Source organism: Lactuca virosa, chromosome 6, assembly GCF_052849685.1.
Source record: "Lactuca virosa cultivar CGN04683 chromosome 6, Lactuca_virosa_CGN04683_v6, whole genome shotgun sequence".
Lineage (NCBI taxonomy): Eukaryota > Viridiplantae > Streptophyta > Magnoliopsida > Asterales > Asteraceae > Lactuca > Lactuca virosa.
In genome coordinates this window covers 167,433,709-167,455,066 of record NC_136431.1, presented here as the reverse complement: position 1 = coordinate 167,455,066, position 21,358 = coordinate 167,433,709, and the positions used below count along the sequence as shown (strand labels likewise).

General features: G+C 37.1%; 2 protein-coding genes across 2 annotated transcripts; both read left to right on the top strand.

Moving 5' to 3' along the window:
- Window positions 1-3,006: 3,006 nt before the first annotated feature.
- LOC145122054 (uncharacterized) lies at window positions 3,007-3,876 on the top strand. The gene has a single exon (XM_079057730.1). It carries the CDS (start codon window positions 3,007-3,009, stop codon window positions 3,874-3,876), a length of 870 nt encoding a protein of 289 aa, XP_078913856.1.
- A 706-nt stretch (window positions 3,877-4,582) lies between these two features.
- On the top strand, window positions 4,583-6,575 carry LOC145118752 (uncharacterized). Its single transcript, XM_079054433.1, has 2 exons — window positions 4,583-5,068; window positions 6,326-6,575. The coding sequence occupies exons 1-2, from the start codon at window positions 4,631-4,633 to the stop codon at window positions 6,422-6,424; spliced, it is 537 nt and encodes a 178-aa protein (XP_078910559.1). The 5' UTR covers window positions 4,583-4,630; the 3' UTR covers window positions 6,425-6,575.
- Window positions 6,576-21,358: the final 14,783 nt, after the last annotated feature.

Below are 21,358 nucleotides of genomic sequence, written 5' to 3'. Positions count from 1 at the left end.
ATATATATATATATATATATATATATATATATATATATGCTTAAGTTATTTTGTTTTTACTAACTATTGTGTATTAGAATACACAGATCTGGACCACCGGAAGGAATACAATCAAAGTTCATGATCTGAGGGTCTATGATATTAGAATATAATAACATGTACCATATAATCACACAAATTTCAGCATAAGGGCATTTTATTCAATTAACCTATATTAAAAAAGGAAATTTTCGGATTTTTTGGGATAATTAATTCCTTTATTTTTAAAAATATGAATATTTTAAATTAATTCAAATCTAAAAATCTGATTTTATTCTGTCAAAATGATAGAATGCCACCCATAAACTAGTAAATATATTTTTCGATTTTATTCTGTCAGAATGACAGAATGCCAACCATAAACTTGTAAATACATTCTGAAAGAATACATAAAATTGACATTAACAAAATGAAGTTCTGTGACATTCTGTTAGAATGATAGTTTATAACATCATTTAAGAAAACATATATAAAAAGAAAACATGAATAAATACATTATGAAATAATACACAAAATCGATTGTTGATCTAATAGTACATCAAATAATTACATTGTATTATTGTGATACAAAAAAAAACATTCTTGAATAATAACATTCTCAAAGAATAAAAAATGTAATTCTTAAAAAATAACAATATTCTTAAACTCTAAGTGTGATCAATCTTTGATTCATTGTTCAAGTCATACCTATCAGGTCTTGAAGCCATTCTTCAAGCCATTCCTCACAAATGCATTGCCAAATATTTTGTGGTGATACATATGTAACAACTACAAATTAAACATATAAATAATTAACTAAGATTTTATGAGAATAACTGCCATGAAATCTTGCATTCTATGAGAATATCTGCCATGAAAATCAAATTATATAAGAATAATATTCTGTGAGAATTATGTTCACCGAGGCTCACCATCTCTTGTATGTGATTGTATGTTCTATAAACATTCTGCATTCTCTAAATATCCTGCAAAAATGATTGATTCTGTAAATATTCTGCAAGAATGATTCTGTAAATATTCTCTCAGAATGGTTGTGAAGATTCTTAACAAGAAATTAACAGTAACAGTGACAACGTGTAACACTATATTTGTTGGGTAAGTTAATGAATGAATCAAAGTACAAGTTTAACATATTGTCATACAACTAGCCACCACATATATGCCACATAATCGATATTCATCAAATTCAGAATTTTTTAACCATAATTCTCTTTGTAATAACAATATAGTCAATACTCATTAGTATATAAACATCATGAATCTATTTTGGATTCCATAATACAAAAATGATTTCATATAATGTATCCAAATACTTAATTCGAAATTATAATCAATGCATACCGCTTTGCTCCAGATGCTCCTAATCACCTTAGTTGCTCATGAAAGGTCATTAAAATATATTACTTACAATTAGTCAAACAAAAAAAATCATTGATGATCAATATCATTTGACATTACATATTTTCCCAATTAGATTCGATCATTTAATAATCTTGTATACCAAAATTTAAGAATGTTACATGTGTAAATCAAAAGGGAGGTGTGGGTGTATTACTCGTGATACCCAATTAAAGATCTTTTAACAGTAAATACCTAGTATTCCTTTTGTGCACACAGAAAAACTCAAATAAATTTATATCACATATATTGGAATTGGGATAAACCAATAAACAATTGAGACGCGTTGAAGGGAAAACAAAATATAACTCACCTTTGACTAGTTGGCAGTGATTTTATCAAAGGAAAAGTGGAGATGTGATTCTTAATTTATTAGAAGAGAGGGTATATGATTCTTGATTTTTGTGTGATCGGCAACGTCTCTAATCCCCCGTTTTCTATTTTCTTTAGAAATTAGAATTAGGCGATGGTTTTTTTCCTCGATTCACTCTAAAAAACAAGCACATCCCTTGGTTTTGATGTGTTGTTGGCCGGTGGCTATGAGGAAATAATAAGTCGGTGGCGGTGGCTATGAGGACGGAGGATGGTTTCGTCAGTGGCTACGTCTGATGGTATTGACGGAGACGAAATCCCAGATTTGGTAGATGAGGGTGTATGTGCGTATTTGGAGAAAACGGTGGTTATGAGGACTTTCGTGATTTAGGGTTTGATTTTTGATGATTGATTGTAGAAGAAGAAGCAGAAGCGGTGGATCAGAAAGGATGGCGAGTTCTATGTACGGCTAATGTTCTAAATTTATCTTTAGTTCTTGCTTGATATCAATAATATTAATTATCTACCATAATTAACTATGCAAATTTTACAATAATATCTTTAAATGATTTATTTAATGATTTATTTTTTTCTAAATTTCTATTGGTGCATTAATGCACACAATAGTTGCTAGAAACATTTGAATATTCTCTCTCTCTCTCTCTCTCTCTCTCTCTCTTTCTATATATATATATATATATATATATATATATATATATATATATATATATATATATATATATATATATATATATATATACACACTATAGTTGTTTACTTGAGATTAGATCATTTTTGGAGTCGATATTGCGGTGAGCTAGAGATAATTACAAAAAATGATATTACATATTTGAATTCATCAGCAATGCATTCCTATCAAAAGACATGCTTCAATGATCCTTTTTTACTTCATTACATGCCGATCATACATTATATTATTAAGAAAAACATGACGCAGCTATGAATTCCCATGAGATAGATGCATGAGATAGATGATGATTGTGAGATCAGTTTTTTATATGGTGCATAAAAGTTGCTATTTTTGGATTTGACCACAATTGATTCATGCAATTGTTGCAATGGTTTCAATTTTGATTATGGCAACTACTACACTCAAAAGAAAAAGATTTTAAGCTTTTTAAAATAAGTAGCATGAAATCTACTCTTTACATATTTAAAGGTATATTGCGTGATTCGAGTCTTCAAAAGCTCCAATCTTAGGTTCAATCTTTCAACCATCTCGCTCTACCGTTAGCTATGATATCTTCTATCTACACCCACTCATCAATAACGATTTGGAAAACGCTTGCAGTTTGTGCGTCTCTGCTCATCTCCATTGTCATTTTCTCTTTCTCAAACCAACCTAATTCTCTCCGGGCTAACTTCTTTCATGTCACAACTCGCCAATCCTCAGTGCCACAGGACACCACTAATGTTTCCCACCTTGTTTTTGGAATTCTAGGATCTGTCAAGACATGGCACTATCGAAAACCCTTCATCGAGTCATGGTGGCGCCCAAACATTACCCGTGGCTACTTCTACCTTGATAGGGCCCCCACAGAAGATCTTTTACCATGGGCAGGAACTTATCCTCCTTTTCGTATTTCTGATGATAATACAAAGTTATTGAAAGAATCAAAGCATGTTTCAGCACTCATGGTGCGGATGGTGCATGCAGTGATCGAGGTTTTTAGGGAAGAGAAAGAAGGGGTACGATGGTACATTATGGGAGATGACGACTCGATCTTTTTTGTTGACAATTTGGCGGATGAATTGTCAAAATATGATCATACTAAATACATATACATTGGTGCTCATTCAGAATGTGTATTGTCAAATCAGTTTTTCTCATATGATATGGGATTTGGTGGAGCGGGACTTATAATGAGTTATCCCTTGGCTAAGATGGTGCAAAAAAATATTGAAGACTGTTTTAAGAGATATCCATATTTACGTAGCGCCGATCTAATTTTGATGACTTGTGTCAATGATTTTGGCGTTTCGTTGACTGTTCATCAAGGTCTTCATCAGGTATCAGTCATCAAACTTCTAGCTTCTATGAATTTGGTAATTTATGGATTTATTGAATATAAAAATACAGAATTTAATCAATTTATCAAAAAATGAAATGCAAAAAGTTATCAAAAAAAACAAGAAATGCTTGATAGTAATAGTTAAATTAGATTAGCGTAAGCTAGCGTCTAAATTTAATATATATTGGCATGCTTACGTTATTCATAGTTATATATTTAATCATGCTTTTGTTAAGAGAAAGATAAAAAGTAGATAATTATGTTAAAAAGCTGCAGATCATATGATTTCAATCTTTTTTTGTTTAATTATCATGTGAGTAATAACCAGGCTATTATCATGTGACTATATAATAACCATGGTAGCCATTATTAGTTTCTTGTGTGTTATTACAGATTATATATGTATATATGTATGTATACATATGTTTGTTGGGTAGTTGAAGTAAAAGTTCTATTTAAAGATCTACCGATATGTTTCATTTTCAATTTTAGATTTTGAGAACTACGTTGAAAAGATCGACTCAAGTATAAATCTTGTATAAATTAACTTGATATGATATATTACGACATTAACACAACCAAAAATGGACGATGTTTGTAAGTATTGTACTTGGATCTTTCAATATTACAAGCTATTAATAGATAGTAAATAATTGCAGATTTTAATTAAAAAAAAGGATTTTTTATTCTATTTGTACTCATCTAACAAGCATGTGATTTTTAAGAAATATAATTTTTTTTTACAGATGGATCTACGTGGAGATGCATCAGGTTTTTTATCTGCTCACCCAAAAGCTCCATTGCTTTCCCTTCATCATTTGGAACATGTAGATCCGATTTTTGGTTCCATGGATCGTTTCGAATCTTTAAAGCACCTCATGAAAGCAGCCGATGTTGATCAACCTCGTTTGCTTCAACAAACAATATGCCACAGCAGACAATTAAATTGGTCTTTTTCAATTTCATGGGGCTACTCAGTTCATATTTATGAGAATATAGCCTCTCGTAGCATCTTAAAGACTCCACTTGAGACATTCAGGCCATGGGGGAATTGGAAGCCACCATTTTACATCTTCAACACAAGACCAGTACTATCAAACGATCCATGTGCAACCCCTCACGTGTTTACATTTCAGTCTATAAAGAAGAACAATGGAATTGAAGTCATTACAAACTATTCTCGGATGGCTTCACGTGGGTTACCGACTTGTGGATTAGCAGGCAACAATTCTGCAGATTCCGTTTCAAGAATTGAAGTTGTTTCACCAATGAAAAAACCGACCCAAGTAAGTTTCACAATTAATATGTTTAAATAAAGGCATCTACCATGAAACAAAGTTCATTAATTATTTTAATTTTCATTCAACTTAAATCATTTTTTCAACAAACGTATTGAGCTTTATAAAAGTTCAATGAAATATTTAATTTAAACTTAAAAAAGTTTTTTTCTTGAACTTCCTATACAATAAATTTCAACATTAAAACTCACTTTGGTTTGAGATTAATCCATTAAATGATAACTACATATTTCACATTATTCAACTGTTCCATTAAAAATACATTTTATAGATGCATGGATGCTAGCTATAAGATGCAAATAAATCATCACTATATATTAAGTTGAAGTCAACTACCAAGAGCCAAATGTTCCTATATATATATATATATATATATATATATATATATATATATATATATATATATATATATATATATATATATATATATACTATAATAAATGAAGGTTTTTTTGCCACATGTCCTCTTTTCCTTCATTTGGACACATGACATTTTCTAACATTTTTAAATTTTCTATTTTCCACTTGTCATTTTATTGTATTTTTCATTTTATTAAATTAAAATTTCACATCTAATATGTAAGGTAATATATATGTAAGTTATTTATTAGAAAGGTTTATATATGTAATGTATCCAATACATTAAAGCCTCATCAATTTTAATAATTTAAAAGATTTCTCATTTTTCTTATAAATTCAAACTTTTCAAATTAGTAAAATTTTATATTTAATTTTTTTTAAATAAACTCATGTAATACATGAGTTTCACACCTAGTATATAATAAATGAAGATAATTTTGCCACATGTCAATCTCTAATGAATTTTGACATTTGTAATTTTGTGATATTTTTTCAATAAATAATATTCATATATCAATTTATGGTTTTTTTCAATTTTTTAAATTAAAAAGCCACATAATAGTTATACTTATATATGTAAAGTATCAAATGCAATAAATATTATACTAAATTGCAATTAATATGTTTCTTAATTTCTTATTTCAAAGTTTTATTTTAAATTTTTTTTATTATTACATTTTAATATATATATTTTTTTAATCAACCTGTGTAATACACGGGTTTTACACCTACTATATATATATATATATATATATATATATATATATATATATATATATATATATATATATATATATATATACTATTGATAACTAAAGTCATTCTAAATATTTTCTAATAATGTTAAAAAAAATTAATTAGTTTATTTTGTTTGTTGTGTAATAGAATGGGAAAACCGAATGTTGCGACGTGGTTGGAATTGATGGCTTGGAGGTTGCAATGCTAAAATTGAGGGATTGCATGGACGATGAGTTAATCGCATGATAGATTAAATATATTTGTTAGAACTATAATCTTGCATTGGTGATTAAGTTGTTTACTTTTTTTTTAATTCCGTTTAAGGAATCTGTTATAGCCTAGATATACTTTGAAAGTATATCTATATTTTGTAGTATGATCTACTAAAGAAATATGCACTCTATATTTAGGTTATCTGAAAGTAATTAGATCGACTCAAAGAAAAGATAGATGTTTGATATGTACTTTAAACTAGTAAAAAAGTCCACGCTCTACCTTGGGTTTAAATGAAGTCATAGCAAAGTGTAAGAGAGTGTCGTGTGGGATGGGTTGTATTTAAGGCGGTTTTCGTTATAACATTCGACTGTTGATAATTTTTTTATTAGGAGATTATATGTAGAATTATTTGGCCAAAATATAACAGATAAAATTATTGTGTTTGGATAAAACGGTTAAAATTACATATGCTAAATCATTCTATAAACACCTAACAAGGTGTCACTTTTTTCATATAAAAAACGAAGAAATCAGCCCACGTGAAGCTGGTTACCACCTCAACAAACCGTCTGTGCAAATCTGCTTCACCTTTCTGAAAAATAGGCTCGCCGGAAAACCAAGTCAGAGAAAACTACCCAACGGACCGGATAAGTGTTGGTTACATTGGAGCTTGTAGATCCAGACCTTGTTCATCTTGATGTATCTTCTAGAGGTATAAAGTTTGAATCTTGATGATAGATTTGTTAGTTCTAGCTACTTTTTGATGTTATGAACTTTTGGTCATTTTAGTGCATAAAGTTTAGATCTTGAAAGTTTGTGACCTTGTTATGGATAAAGTTTGAAACTTTATCCATCTAAACATCATTGTAATTCAGATCTGAACGTTGGAGACATGGTCTTAATGGATTAAGTTGAAAAAGTTGCATTTTTTGGTCCTTTTGATACATAATAGCTAGATCTTGTTTGTTTGGACCATTATAATGGATAAAGTTGGAAACTTTATCCATTATGGAGGTATTGGGATTCATAAAAATGTGTTCTTGATCCTTCTATTCTTTCCTTGAAAGTGTCATGATGTTTTAATGGATTAAAAAGTTAAGGTTTTGGCTTTTGGACCTTTCCTAGACGTAAAAAGTCATAAAGGTGGAAACTATATGACTTAGAATGATCTTATGGGATTAGATCTGAATGTTGTATGAAAGGAATTAAGAGATTAAGCACTTAATGGAAAAGTGCCATTTGGCCGAGTACGTGGGGCATACCTTCGAGTACGTTGCACGTACTCATATGGGGTCCCGCTTCTGGACGGTGAGTACGCCATGCATACGAGCTGAGTACTCTGGGCGTACTCTGTCTGAAGTTGACTTGTTGACCTTGACTTCCGTTGACCGTTGAATTTTTACCAAGTTTGACCTTAGGTCAAACTTGAAGGATTTTTGGTTATTAATTAAGATTTTATCTGGTTCTAGTATTAGTGGATTCGCGGGTTCGAGCAGTGTAGAAAAAGGATCATGTCGTAGTGTTTCAGGGTTCTTTGATTTAAGTGCGTTTTCTTTCGGTGCTCGTGAGTCGAAGACACCAATGCCGACTCACTAAATTATATATGTAGGATGATAGCTGTCTTTGTGACTCTTACATGTTTCTATGAGCCCGTGTGGTAGAATAGTTGTATCTATGATGACCAGCTAGGTCTAGCAGTTATTATTGTGTTATTATGTTTATATGTGATTGAGACTGCTAATAGTCTGTAGGGTTGTTGATAACCCACCGGGCGTGCTGTTAGCCTAGTGAGACTACTGATAGTCTTTAGGGTTGCTGATAACCCAACGGGCGTCCTGTTTGCCCACTAGGACTGCTGATAGTCCCCAGGGTTGCTGATAACCCATAGTTGTTTATCTGTGTTGTGCTGTGTGTGGTATTTTAGGGAACTTACTAAGCTTTGTGCTTACGATTTGTACTTGATAACTTTTAATGCTACTCTGATAAATGTTCAAAGATCTTACATTTGTGATTTAAATATACTTAAAGTTTTAATCGAAAATTTTGGGTTGAAATTTGGGGCATTACAAGTTCATATTAGAGCCTTGGTTTGAAGGATTCAGGCATACTCTCGTGTGTGCTTGAACTCAAACTGAGGATTTGGTAGAATTTTCTAAAAGAAATTGATTTTCTAAGAAAGTATTTAAAAAAAAGAAATGGGATGTGATGCGTGCAATCAGCTGAGCTCAAGTAAGTATTTCCCAAAATACCCATGCGTATTATATGTTTGATGTTTGATGTGAGTATATGAGAATTGCATGCTAGGTTAGGGCTAAGGGTCTGCTCAGTGTTGCATGGTAGGATGCCTGATTAGGAGAGATGCATTTATGCCTTTGTGTGAGCTGGCAGTGATGTATGCTAATGATTAGAGATCTTCAAGGGCTTCTGAGGTAGGATTGCCTGTTTATGTGATGCTTTTAGTGCTAGATGCCTGGATACAGCTTGCTTTCTGCTTTGTAGGACTCATTTTGATGTAATTTAGCTATCGCAGGAATATGTTAAGTTACATGCACTGAGGGTTAAATAATCTTAGAGTGGTTGACTTGGCCTAATTGCATAACTCTCGTTTGAGTCTAGCCGTTATAACGTTGATTCTTTTAGTCGGAGGCTTATCTAAGCTTTGCTGCATGTAATTGTATTTGTGAAGTAGTTAACTAACATTAGTAGAGGTCCTTCAGCAGTCGATGACATGGTGAGGTGGTAATCCTAGGAGAGCCTAGGAAGCGCTTTAGTGTGAGTGATGCACTATTTAGCAGATTTTAAAGGGTATCATTATGAGGAAGTGACTTAGAGGATTCGGGATGATTCTGAGGAAAGTACAGATAGGTGTGGAAGGTAGTATTGGGCTCGTATTACTGGAAACACATGATCCGTACTCGAATAAACGAAAGTCCCGAAAATTATAAGGAGCTGGTTGAGGGTAGGAACATGGTTTGGCACCATGAATCTGTTGTATCATTTTAGGTATTATCAGCTTTTCGGGTATGGCGGTCCGAGAAGAAGACGAGTCGTGTGATTATTTGAGCCTTAGTGGCCATGTCAGTTGGAGTTGAATGGTGCAGACCTAGATGATTAGTTAATTTCAAGATCTTGGGTGCCTTACTTGAGGAAGTGGCAATCAGAGTCGCGATACTCAAGAACGGAACGATTGGAATGAGCGGCTTGAGGATTTCAACCTTGAGGTTGAGTGGCAAGCCGATGGATTATGATGTTATTTTCTATGACGAGGATTGTGTTCTTCTAGTTTCCTATGGTGGGGAAAGTAGGGACCGACATATGATTGCAGGGTTCAGAGGACGACCCAGTGGGGGAAACCGAATGTCTGTGGTATCCGCAACAAATGTGGAAATGCACAATAGTATGCTTGTGGTTTGATCACCTCGAGAAAATTTCATGAGTGGAAAGAGAGTCATTTTCGTGGGAATTGTATAAGATGTGGACCAGGGGTATGCCTTCCTTGAGTTTATATAGAGCGTGTTCTAGCAGCTTGTTCCAGGTGATTAGGAGAAATGAATCAGGTATGACAACTTTCGTTCTCTATGCTATATCTCGACTGTGAGGATGATGCCTCATGTTTTATGACTGTGCCTTGCGATAAAGTGAAGGTCAGGGATTCAGAGCCAAAGTGTGTGTTAGTCCAGTTGTTCTTAGATGAATAATGAGTGCTACGAATGGGCTATCAGAGTTATTACTTGTGCATTTTCATGAGATTCTTGATGATAGAGGTGGTTATGACTAGGATGTTTCTGAGGTATCCATCTGAGATTCGGAATATCTTTGAGTTGATGGGTCTTTATCTGGGAAATTATCTTGCGTTGTGTTATACATTCCAAGAGTCAGGGATGGTATGTATCTAGCTGAGTTGATTTGATGGGGTTTGTCTGCAATGTCAGTTGGGGATAGTTCGAACCCATTATCGGGGAGAACTGGGCAGGCTATTTGACAGATCATCAATCTGTTTGAGTTTGCAGTTTCAGAAGAATTGGTTATAGGATTTGCGGTCTGGATATGCAAGGCATTGGTTCAAGATGTGGTCAAGACGAGGTGTAAATCAAGTTAACCTTTGTTGTATGAGCTCAGGAATGCACGAGTTGTTTTCGCAGTAGGAAGTTGTTGGTCAAGGAGCTCGTTGTGGTCAGTGGTTCTTTCATGTTCACTGATGTTCAGGTCATGAACCGTTTGTGTCGCTTACGTTGAATACCAGTGTTTAAAGGATTCGCCAGTAGGGTATAGATTACTACCTATAGTCTTATATAAGCAATGGTTGATCTGTCAATCAACTTCAGGGTTGGGTATATGTAGTCCTACATGAGTTTAGTTCAGTGGAAAGCTTCGGATCATCGGGTTGTTTCCAGTGCATTCTCGATCGTTGTTTGTTCTCGTTCATCATATTTGGGTTGGGATGCTTCAATGGTATTGAGCTATATAATTGGAGGTCAATGATCATGACAACCAATCATCATGTTTTGTTATGGTATATCATGGATTCTGGGTACGTTGCCCTGAATTGCGGGATTGTGGATTTATGGTCTATGTGACACTCGAGTTTGTTTTGGTAGTAGGAAGAACATTGAAGTGATTATTTATCTGCTCCAATTGTGGGTCTTTTGGGTTCCTTGTCATTAGTTGGTATTGTCGAAGGATGTGGAGTTATATCAAGGGAAGGTACTTTGGGATAAGACAATCTTGGTCGAGAGTAGTAAAGTGCTTCATCTAGTTGAGGGTGAAAGCACCCGATAGCGTTTGAACATGGAATCTTAGTTCAGTAAGATTAATGTGGTGGTGATTTGGTAGCAAGACTGTGGGATGGCTAGGTAATCCAGTGATTATCAACTTATTAGAATGTAGATAAATCCAAGTGAGGGATGGTCACTTGGGGTTGTCGGGAATAGTTCCAAGTGTGAGCCACTTTAGAATTTGTGCCCATGTTAGAGTTTTGGATCGATGTATCTGGAGGGAGCACCAAGGTTACTTGAGGTTGGGAAGAATCCAAGATAGGTCAGGATTGTGAGTGTGGAGCAGACTACCGTTTGGTCGGCTAGGCCTTCAACGGCTAATCGGGTGGTACGGGTAAGATATTGTTGGATTAAGGATTAACAGGGAAGGCCATTCAACTAGAGAGCCAACTCTGGTTGTGAGAGGGTTTAGATTTAAGAAAAAAATAGTGTTCTTTGGTTACTGGTGAGCATCGGAGCAAATGATATGTATTCATGGTTACATTTAGGTCGAGGGTTGTATTAGGACCTCTCTGCTCGTTCTTGTCTTATAAAGGCTTTGGGGTCTAAAGCATCATCCAAACACCTGACTCATAGAGTTTTCAGTTAGTGTGCAGTTGCGGGAGTGATGTAAGACTACGGAGCAACCGTAGCATTCCCCACGTTATTATGTAGTTACGGGGGGTGATGTAATACTGCAGAGCAGCCATATCATTCCCCAAGTTAGTGTGCAGTTTTTGTTGGATATAGTGTCTAAGTCCATAACTATATTTGGTATGTACTTAACCCGACCCGGCATGGTCCATTTGGGATGTATGGCATTGCAACACTTGGATAGGCAAAAATGAGAAAAAGGACACTTGAGGTTTATTAATATATTACAAGTTCTAATATATTAATAATATTATTTAATTAGTATTGGTCAAGAATTAATTTAGAATTAATTTGGTGATCAAAAGGAGACTAATTAAATATATGGGGTTGATTGTGTAAATCATCCATTCTTATATAGTAGGCTAATGATCCATGGTTTATGGAGTTGAGCTAAAACCCAGAAGGTGCTCCATGGATAGTCCATGCGGGTTATAAACCCATGCATCATGGGAAATGAAAAGCCATGTCAATTAGGGTTTACATGGTGTAACCCTAATTGTGACACAACTATAAAAGGACCCCATAAGCTTCTAAAATCGGCACTAAGTGTAAGAACTAGAGGGCAAGCCGATTTTGTGTCATAGTGAACTTCTCTCAAGTTATTCCAAGTAGTGTGGTGTTGTGTGAAGCATTTGAGGCATCACATTTGGGGTGCTAGGCTCAAAACGTCATCAAGGAATCCAAGCTACTAAAAGGTATGTTATCCTAATTGATTTTGTATTACAAGTTCCCCATAACATGCTAGTTAGGATGTAAACCTTGGAAGAATAAATTTGCATGTATATTAGAGAAAAGATAGATCCAAGGTTTCTAGGGTTGCATGTACACCATAGGAGTGTTAGAATGCTCAAAACCCATCAGTGGTATCAGAGTCTAGGCTTGTTTTTTGTATACTTGATGCAAACTGCTTGAAAAAGTCGAAAATTGTTCACTGTTCGTATGAACTCGCCGAGTCCATGGGGGGACTCGACGATTCCATGAGTAAATTCATCCTACTCATCGAGTAGGATCATGCACTCGACGAGTAGAAGGCCCTGTGAGCAGATTTTCAAGTTTTGCTACTGGAAATGGACTAGAATCATTACCCTAAACTGTTTTGGACTTATAAAATATGTTTTTGAAGTGGTAATGATTATGCTAATCCATATTCAATGGTTATTATCAAATTTCAAGTTTTATATGTGTTAATATGATTCTTGAAATTGTTTGATATGAATGTTTATACTTATAAGTTTTAGAAGATCATAGGAATTATGTGTATCTTGTTTGTTAGTATGATTCTTGATCTTAATGCCTAATGATGGAGTCCATAACTTGTCCTCAAGTTATGGATAACCAAAAGTCACTTCTTTAAAAGTCTCATTAAAGAATAAGAGGTTACATAAAATGAAGAGTCTTCATTTTAATGGACCATTAAACTCATAAGTTATGAAATGAAAAGTCTTGAATAGTTTCAATACTTGCCCTCAAGTTTTGGAATTTGTAAAGTCTTACACCCTAATACTTTAATTTCCAAATTGAACCTTAGAGTTTTAAAAGTTTAAAATTCAACCCTTATACTATTATTATATTAAAACTTTAAATATATAGATATGTATAAGAATAAGTTAGTCTTACCGTTAGTAGGACTCATTCACGAAGCCGGTCTATAAGGGGGGTATAAGGTTGTTTCCTATAAAATGGTAGCTTAATGGGTGTCCACTCTCACCCACCGCTTCCTTGACTGGTGGAGGGTCGTTAGCCGAACGGGTAGGATAGGACCTTAATGCTCATTAAAAGTATAATGAAATTGTAAAGCAACTATACTTTAATAATTCCAAATCTTAGTTACTTTAGGAAAAATGTGAAATAGGTGCTAACCCATGAAGTTGCACTTTGTACCTTACCAAGTCGTTAGTGGAATGCGTGTGGTTAACCGGCACACTAACAAGGACTAGTAAGAGTGGCAAAGGGTAACTTAATTTTATCATAGATTGGTGGAGCGCGTGTGGTTAACCGGCACATCGATTCGGTGATAAAAGTTAAGGGTACCAAGTCAATTTGCATGGTTATTCACACCTTGTTTGTGATCCTCGGCATCCCAGTCACAAACTTGAGAGGGCACAATCGAGATTCAAACATGCCATTGAAAGTTCAATGTATCTCAAAAGTTCTAGGAATTTCAAATCCAATAAAACTTAATAATCTATTTTGTTTTGTGGTGGAAATTGGTAAATCGTCATTTACCTACCTTCAAATATTTTATAGCTTGGATTACGGCATCCCTCTTCCAACTATAAATAGTTTGTTGGGTCCTAGCCTTAATATTTCATTTGGGTGATTTATTAAGGACTCTTTATCTAATAAAACTTGTCTTTCTTTCTTTCTTTCAGATGTCTTCCAACACTGCTACTGGCCAAACCCTACATCCTCCTTTTCCCTAATGAACTTGTGTGGGAAAGTCACTTTTGATGGTTCAAATTTCAATGAATGGATTAGGAACATCATAATGATTACTCGCTATGAGGGCAAAGAGTATGTCCTCGATAATGAGCTAAAGGTTATCGATGAGTCGAATGCTACTTCTGAGGAGATTGCTGAGTACACTACCCATGAGAAAGATGCCACTAAGGTGTCTTGCATCATGCTGGCCACAATGACAGTAGAACACCAGAAATCCTATGAAGATTTCTACCCTTTTGAGATGCACCAGGATCTGATGGATAGGTACCATCAGAGTGCTCGTCAGGAAAGGTATGAGATCATTTTCTCCATGATAACAGCTAGGATGAAGGAGGGAGAATCCCTCACCGGTCACTTGCAGAAAATGCAAAGGTTCGTGGACCGGTTATTGAAGCTTAATGTGGACTTCCCTGAGGACATGGCGATTGACATCATTCTCCATTCCTTACCTCCAAGTTATGATCAGTTTCGTATGACCTATCATATGAACAAGGAGGAAGTCACACTAAGTAAGCTTCAAGGACTTTTAAGGACCGCTGAAAGTGGCCTTAAAAGTAAATTAGTTGTGACTCCTACTCCTACTACTGCTCCTGTTCTAGTAATTAGGCAGGGAAAGGGGAAGAAGAGGAAGACCCCTTCTAAGGGTACCAATGGAAAGTCTCTTGATGGCTCCTCTTCAAGTGGAACCAAGAAAGGTTCCATTCCTCCTTCTTCAAACCCAAAGGAAGCACAATGCTTCTACTGCCAGGAAAAGGGGCACTGGAAGCGAAGCTGCCCCAAATACTTACAGGATGTAAAGGATGGGAAAGTTAAACCCAACCATGCAGGTATTTACACTATATTGTCTAATAACTCATTGCATACTAACTGTTGGGTGCTTGATACAGGTTGTGGTATTCACATTTGTACTGATTTGCAGGGCCTAAGAAGAAGTGAGAAAGTGGATTACGGGAAGATAAACTTAATCATGGGGAATAGGAAAGCATCACCTGTTACCAAGATAGGAGTTTATTCTTTATTGCTTAATAATGGGTTAATGTTAGATTTGAATAAATGTTGTTACGCGTCTGAAATGGCGAGAAATATTATTTCCTTTCATAGCTTGTACAAACAAGGGTTTACTTTTTCATTTGATAATGATAATGGTGCTATTAATGTTTATTACAATGATGTATTTTACTTTAAAGCATTACCTTGTGATGGTGTATATGAAGCTGTGAATGTTGTAGATATTCTAGGAAATAATGTCTTTTGTATTGATTCTTCAAATAGTTTAGACAAAGCATACTTGTGGCATTATCGTCTTGGACATGTTAACAAGAAGCGCTTGGGCCAACTCCAAAAGGCTGGAGTTTTGGAATCATTTGACCTAAAGTCGGATGATAGTTGCGAGTCTTGTTTACTTGGAAAAATGACAAAATCACCCTTCACTGGTACTTGTCAGAGGGGTGAGGGTTGTTGGACCTCATACACACTAATGTGTGTGGACCCTTCAAAACCGCCACAAGGGATGCTAATCGCCATTATGTGACTTTTACTGATGATTATAGTAGATATGGATATATCTACTTAATTAAGCATAAGTCATAAACCTTTGAAAAGTTCAAAGAGTTTAAGCAGGAAGTGGAGAATCAACTGGGCATGAACATCAAGATGCTCCGATCCGATCAAGGAGGAGAGTATCTTAGTATCGAGTTCCTTGACTATCTTAAGGAATGTGGGATTGTCTCACAATTGACACCTCCTAGGACACCACAACTGAATGGTGTGGCTGAGAGGCGCAATCGAACCTTATTGGACATGGTTCGTTCCATGATGAGTCGAGCTTCGTTACCAATCTCATTTTGGGGGTATGCCTTAGAGACTGTCGCCCATATCCTGAATCTAGTCCCTACTAAAAAGGTTGCCAAAACACCTCATGAGATGTGGACTGGGAAAGTACCCAATTTGGACCACATCAAGATTTGGGGTTGCGAGGCCTTCGTGAGGCATGAGTCTCATGATAAGCTCGAACCTCGAAGTGAGAGGTGTATTTTCATCGGCTACCCACAAAGATCCTTTGGTTACCTCTTCTGCAGACCTAGTGAGAATGTGGTCTTTGTAGCTAGAAGAGGAGTCTTTCGTGAGAGAGAGTTTATAAGCCAAGGAAACAGTGGGAGGCAAATTGACCTTGAAGAAATTCAAGAGTCAAGTGGTGAAGGAACCTCAAACCCGAGCAATCAACCTGAGGAGGAAACTCCTGTTGATCCGACTGACGACCCATACCTCTGAGGCGTTCCACAAGAGTTAGGAATGCAACTGAGCATTACTATGGTTTCCATATTACCGCGGGAGGTGATACGCTTATCAGTGATAGCACACTGGTAAGTCTGGATGAACCTAACAACTACACGGAAGCCATGGTAGGCCCTAAGGCTGCTAAATGGAAAGAGGCTATGGACAGCGAGATACAATCCATGTATGACAATCAAGTTTGGAACTTGGTTGACAATGTACCAGGTCGTAAGACAGTCGGGTGCAAATGGATCTTCAAGAAGAAGACCGACATGGATGGTAATGTACACACGTATAAGGCGTGACTGGTTGCAAAGGGTTTTTCTCAAACTCTGGGAGTTGATTATGATGAGACCTTTTCACCAGTAGCAAAGATTAAGTTTATTAGGGTGATGCTAGCCATTGTTGCATTTCATGACTATGAAATATGGAAAATTGATGTCAAAACCGCTTTCCTTAATGGAAAGTTGGCTGAGGATGTTTACATGAGTCAGCCAGAGGGTTTTGTTAGTACAGAGTACCCTAATAAGGTTTGTAAGCTTGAGAAATCCATCTATGGATTGAAACAAGCACCTCGAAGATGGAATCTTTTCTTCGATGAGAAAGTCAAAGAGTTTGGCTTTTCGAGGAGCGAGGATGAGTCCTGTGTATATGTTAGGGCTACTAGGAGTATAGTTAGTTTTTTGGTGTTGTATATGGATGACATACTACTCATAGGAATTGACATCCCAACCTTGTAGGAAGTTAAGTCCTGGCTTGGGAAGTGTTTCGCTATGAAGGACCTTGGGGAAGCTACCTATCCTAGGGATAAGGATATTGAGAGACAGGAGTAAGAGACTAATTGGACTTAGTCAGAGTACTTACTTGGATAAGGTGCTGAAGAGGTTCAGTATGCAGGATTCCAAGAAAGGGGAATTACCGATCCAGAGTAACGCCAAACTGAGTAAGACTCAGAGTCCGAGTACAGAGGTTGAGATAGCTGAGATGAGTCATGTACCATATGCTTCTGCTGTGGGATCAATCATGTATGCTATTACTTGTACTCGCCCTGATGTGGCCTTTGCTTTGAGCATGGTCAGTAGATATCAAGGGAACCCTGGCAAGGCTCAGTGGACTGCGGTAAAGAACATTCTCAAGTATCTACGAAGGACTAAGGACTGCGTCCTTAACCTTGGTGGCAGTGATGACTTGAGAGTGGCATGGTATAGCGATGCTAGCTTTCAGACTTATAGGGATAATTTTCGCTCTCAGTCAGGCTGGGTCTTTATCCTAAATGGAGGAGCAATTACTTGGAAAAGTTCAAAGCAGGAGACAGTCGCTGATTCAACTTGCGAATCAGATTATATAGCAGCAAGCGAGGAAGCAAAAGAGACGATATGGCTAAAGAACTTCATTGGAGACCTTGGAGTTGTACCAGCTATAAAAGAGCCAATGGAAATTTTCTGTGACAGCAAAAGTGCAGTTGCTTTAGCTAAGGAACCAAGGGATCACGGGAGATCCAGACACATTGACAGAAAATAGACATCGAATAGAAGAAGGACTCCTCGTGGCAAAGTGGGTATCATCAGATGAGGACCCAGCAGATCCCCTCACGAAGGGACTGAGTAGGGTTAAGCATTTACATCATGCGAGGCGCATCGGTTTGAAGGATGATATTAGTTTTAATAATTAGATAGTTATGAAACTTGTAAAATGTAATTGACATTTGATGATTAAATAAAAGTTGTTATTTATTTATGAGTAAAGTGTTACTATCTTATGTTAATCGTTTACTATTGTTTCAACTTTGCATGTTTTAACTTCCAGGATAATTATATTATTCAAACTCTCCACAATCAGTCATACTTTGGAAGTAGGTATTGAATTAAGACTATCATGAATTGGGTTTGGAGATTGTCTAAGGTGTATTAGACATAGCAATGGTTGCTGCAACATTCATTAGTGCTCATAAGGTCTGAGTATTTGACTCAACCCACGCTCACTTGTATCACTTCATGGAATTTATCTCGAGTGATCGTGAGACGGTAATATCATATAAATCTTCAAACCTAGAGATATGAGTTGTTGACTATGAATTGGTTATACATTGACTGTACAAAAACGCATTGGTAACTGGATGTTATAAAACGTGCTTTTGTGCATAATTCAACAAGTAGTCAGTACAAGCATATGATGTAACGCCCCGTTTATTTAAATTAATTAATAAATGTAAGTCCCAGACAAAATTGTGAAGAATTTTAGAAGCTGGGGGTTAAAAGTGTAAGTTTCATATTAGTTTTGTAAGTATTTAAGAAGACAGGGACTAAATGGTAATTTATGGGACTTCTTTTGAAAAGATTTTAGAGGTTAAGGGGCTAATTGGTAAATTCCGGAGTTTATTTGTAAAGAATTTCAGAAGATGGGGTTCAAAAGGTAAAATAGGGACTTAGATTGAAAGGAATAAGAGAAGGAGGGGCTGGAATTGTAATTATGGGAAAGTTTCTATTTGGTCGGGGTATATAACTCGTGAAACCCTAACCCTAGGGCAAGTGTTGTAGCCGCCAACCCCCCTAAGCAACGGTCGCCATTTCCTCACCCTCCTCCTTCACCTCCGATAGCCGCCATCACTGGAGGACGTCCAGCCGCCACCATCTCCACTGTAGCCAGAAGTCGTGTTTCCGAGAAGAGCCGCTTAGACCGACAATGTTTCGGGAAGGACCGGTCGAGAGGCTGCTGTCGGGCCTCGGCGTTGTAACGTCCACCATTCGACTGTTTCATCAAGTGCGTTGTAGCTATCCCACTTTTTCAATCTCCGGTCGCTGCTCCATCCCACAGCAGATAGCCGTCGCGCCACCTTCCTTTATCAGTGCTCCGGTCGAAGTTCTCCACCCCAAGGCGGATCAGCTGCATTTGCGTCGTGTGTCGATAGGCCGAGAGTCAAGGAAACCCGCCACCACCGTGAGGTTGTGGCTGTTGATGCAAACCACCGCCTGCCGCCACATTTACTCACTCCTGCCGTGTCATGTCGCCACCATCCGCCGTGGTGGTGGCTGTGAGATTGTGTGAGTGTGTGTTTCCGTTTTTAATGTGTGTTAGTTTATGTATGTGGCGTTTTGTCTAGCTGGAAAGTCGGGAACAACCACCACCACCGTGAGGTGGTGGCTGCCGCCAAGCGCCACCACCGGCCACCACGGTGTGGCTGTGTGTGTGTGTGTTAGTTAGAGTGTGTGGGTTATTTTTGGATTAAAAGCCTTATAATTGTCATTAGCATCGAATAATGAAAAATAATAATAAACACCACCATAAGGTGGTGGCCGTCGTCGTGTGCCATCGTTGACCACGACTACCCGAGGTGGTAGTGGGTGGTGCCCCACTAGCAAACCCTAATGGACTTAGCAAAACCCTAATGGGCTTAAAGATTAATTTTTGGGCATATTGGGCCATGGGTGGGTGGAAACCCTAATTAGGGTTTAGAAAACCCTACTTGTGAGTATTTGGGCCTTAGACTTATTGGACCCACTCTTGGGCCATTAAGATTGGATTGTGTATTAAGCCCAATCACTCCATAGCACTTATCTAGTAGAGTAAAGGACTTAATGGATTAAGTCCTTAATGGGTTAAGTAAGAAACACTTAACCCTAATCATCATTTTATGTGAAACCCTAATTTTTCTTGGGCTTTGTGTTGGGCCATCCAAGAACAAGCAAATGAACTAGAACATTTTAATGGGCTTTAGGGTAAGGCCCATAGGAGGGTTTGGGCCCAATTTGGAAAATTGGGCCATAGATGGGCCATAATTGGGCCTTGGTCCATTATTAGACTTTTAGGCCTTTGGATTGGGCCTTGGGCTTGAGTCATGCAAAGTTAGGGGGTAAAGTAGTCTTTTATCCCAAGCATGGACTTATGGATATGTGTTAGAACCCAATTATTAATTGGGTGTTATTTTGATATTGACAGATCGGGAATCTATCATCCAGCAGCTATGGTTTTGTCAGCAGGACTTCAGCAGTGTGAGGTGAGTCCTCTTCCAGTAGGAACGGGTCTAAGGCCACAATGCCGCCCCGTTTCGATGTTAGTAGTACCGGACTTCGGTCCGATGTCGAGCGGGCCCGGTGCAGTGATTTAGCTTACATGTTATATGTTATGTGTTCCGGACATTGGTCCGATGCTGGGGAAATCCCGAGAAGTAGTTATGTATGCTTGATGTCTTTGTGATTCATGCATGTTTGTGTTATGTGTTATATGTTCCGGGTTTCGGTCCGATGTCGGGCAAGCCCGATGCAGTATATATGATTATGTTATATATTTATGTTTTGTTATGTTCAGTACATTCCGGACTTCGGTCCGATGCAATGGGCGGGGCCCAAGTTATTCCGTACTTCGGTCCGATGTCGGGCCGGGCCCGATGCAGTGGGCGGGGCCCAAGTTATTCCGGACTTCGGTCCGATGCCGGGCGGGGCCCGATGCAGTGGGCGGGACCCAAGTTAGTCTGGACTTCGGTCCGATGCCGAGCGGGGCCAGATGCAGTGGGCAAGGCACAGTATGTGTTATTGTATGGTATGTGGTAGTTTGGGGAGACTCACTAAGCTTCGTGCTTACAATTTTCAGTTTGGTTTCAGGTACTCAGTTTTCAAAAGAAGAGCTCGGGAAGATTGCAGTCCACACACCATTTGTTCAGCCTGGGATGTTTATACTATGATATACATGATAGTTGTTATATTATTTTTGAGATACATTATTGTGATTTTTCTATGACGTATGATGACTATGGCTTTATTACTGATTTAAAACGAAATTTTCAGACTGTATTTTTGGGATGTTTCATATGAGTCGAACTTTATCTGTTCCTTCTAGGATTAGA

What these genes read in the sequence shown, in the direction of transcription:
- LOC145118752 (XM_079054433.1), top strand. Translation starts at nt 4,631, where the DNA reads ATGGATCGTTTCGAATCTTTAAAGCACCTCATGAAAGCAGCCGATGTT. An exon ending in CAATGAAAAAACCGACCCAA is followed by an intron (nt 5,069 to 6,325) that starts GTAAGTTTCACA and finishes GTTGTGTAATAG; the next exon opens with AATGGGAAAACCGAATGTTG.
- LOC145122054 (XM_079057730.1), top strand. Translation starts at nt 3,007, where the DNA reads ATGATATCTTCTATCTACACCCACTCATCAATAACGATTTGGAAAACG.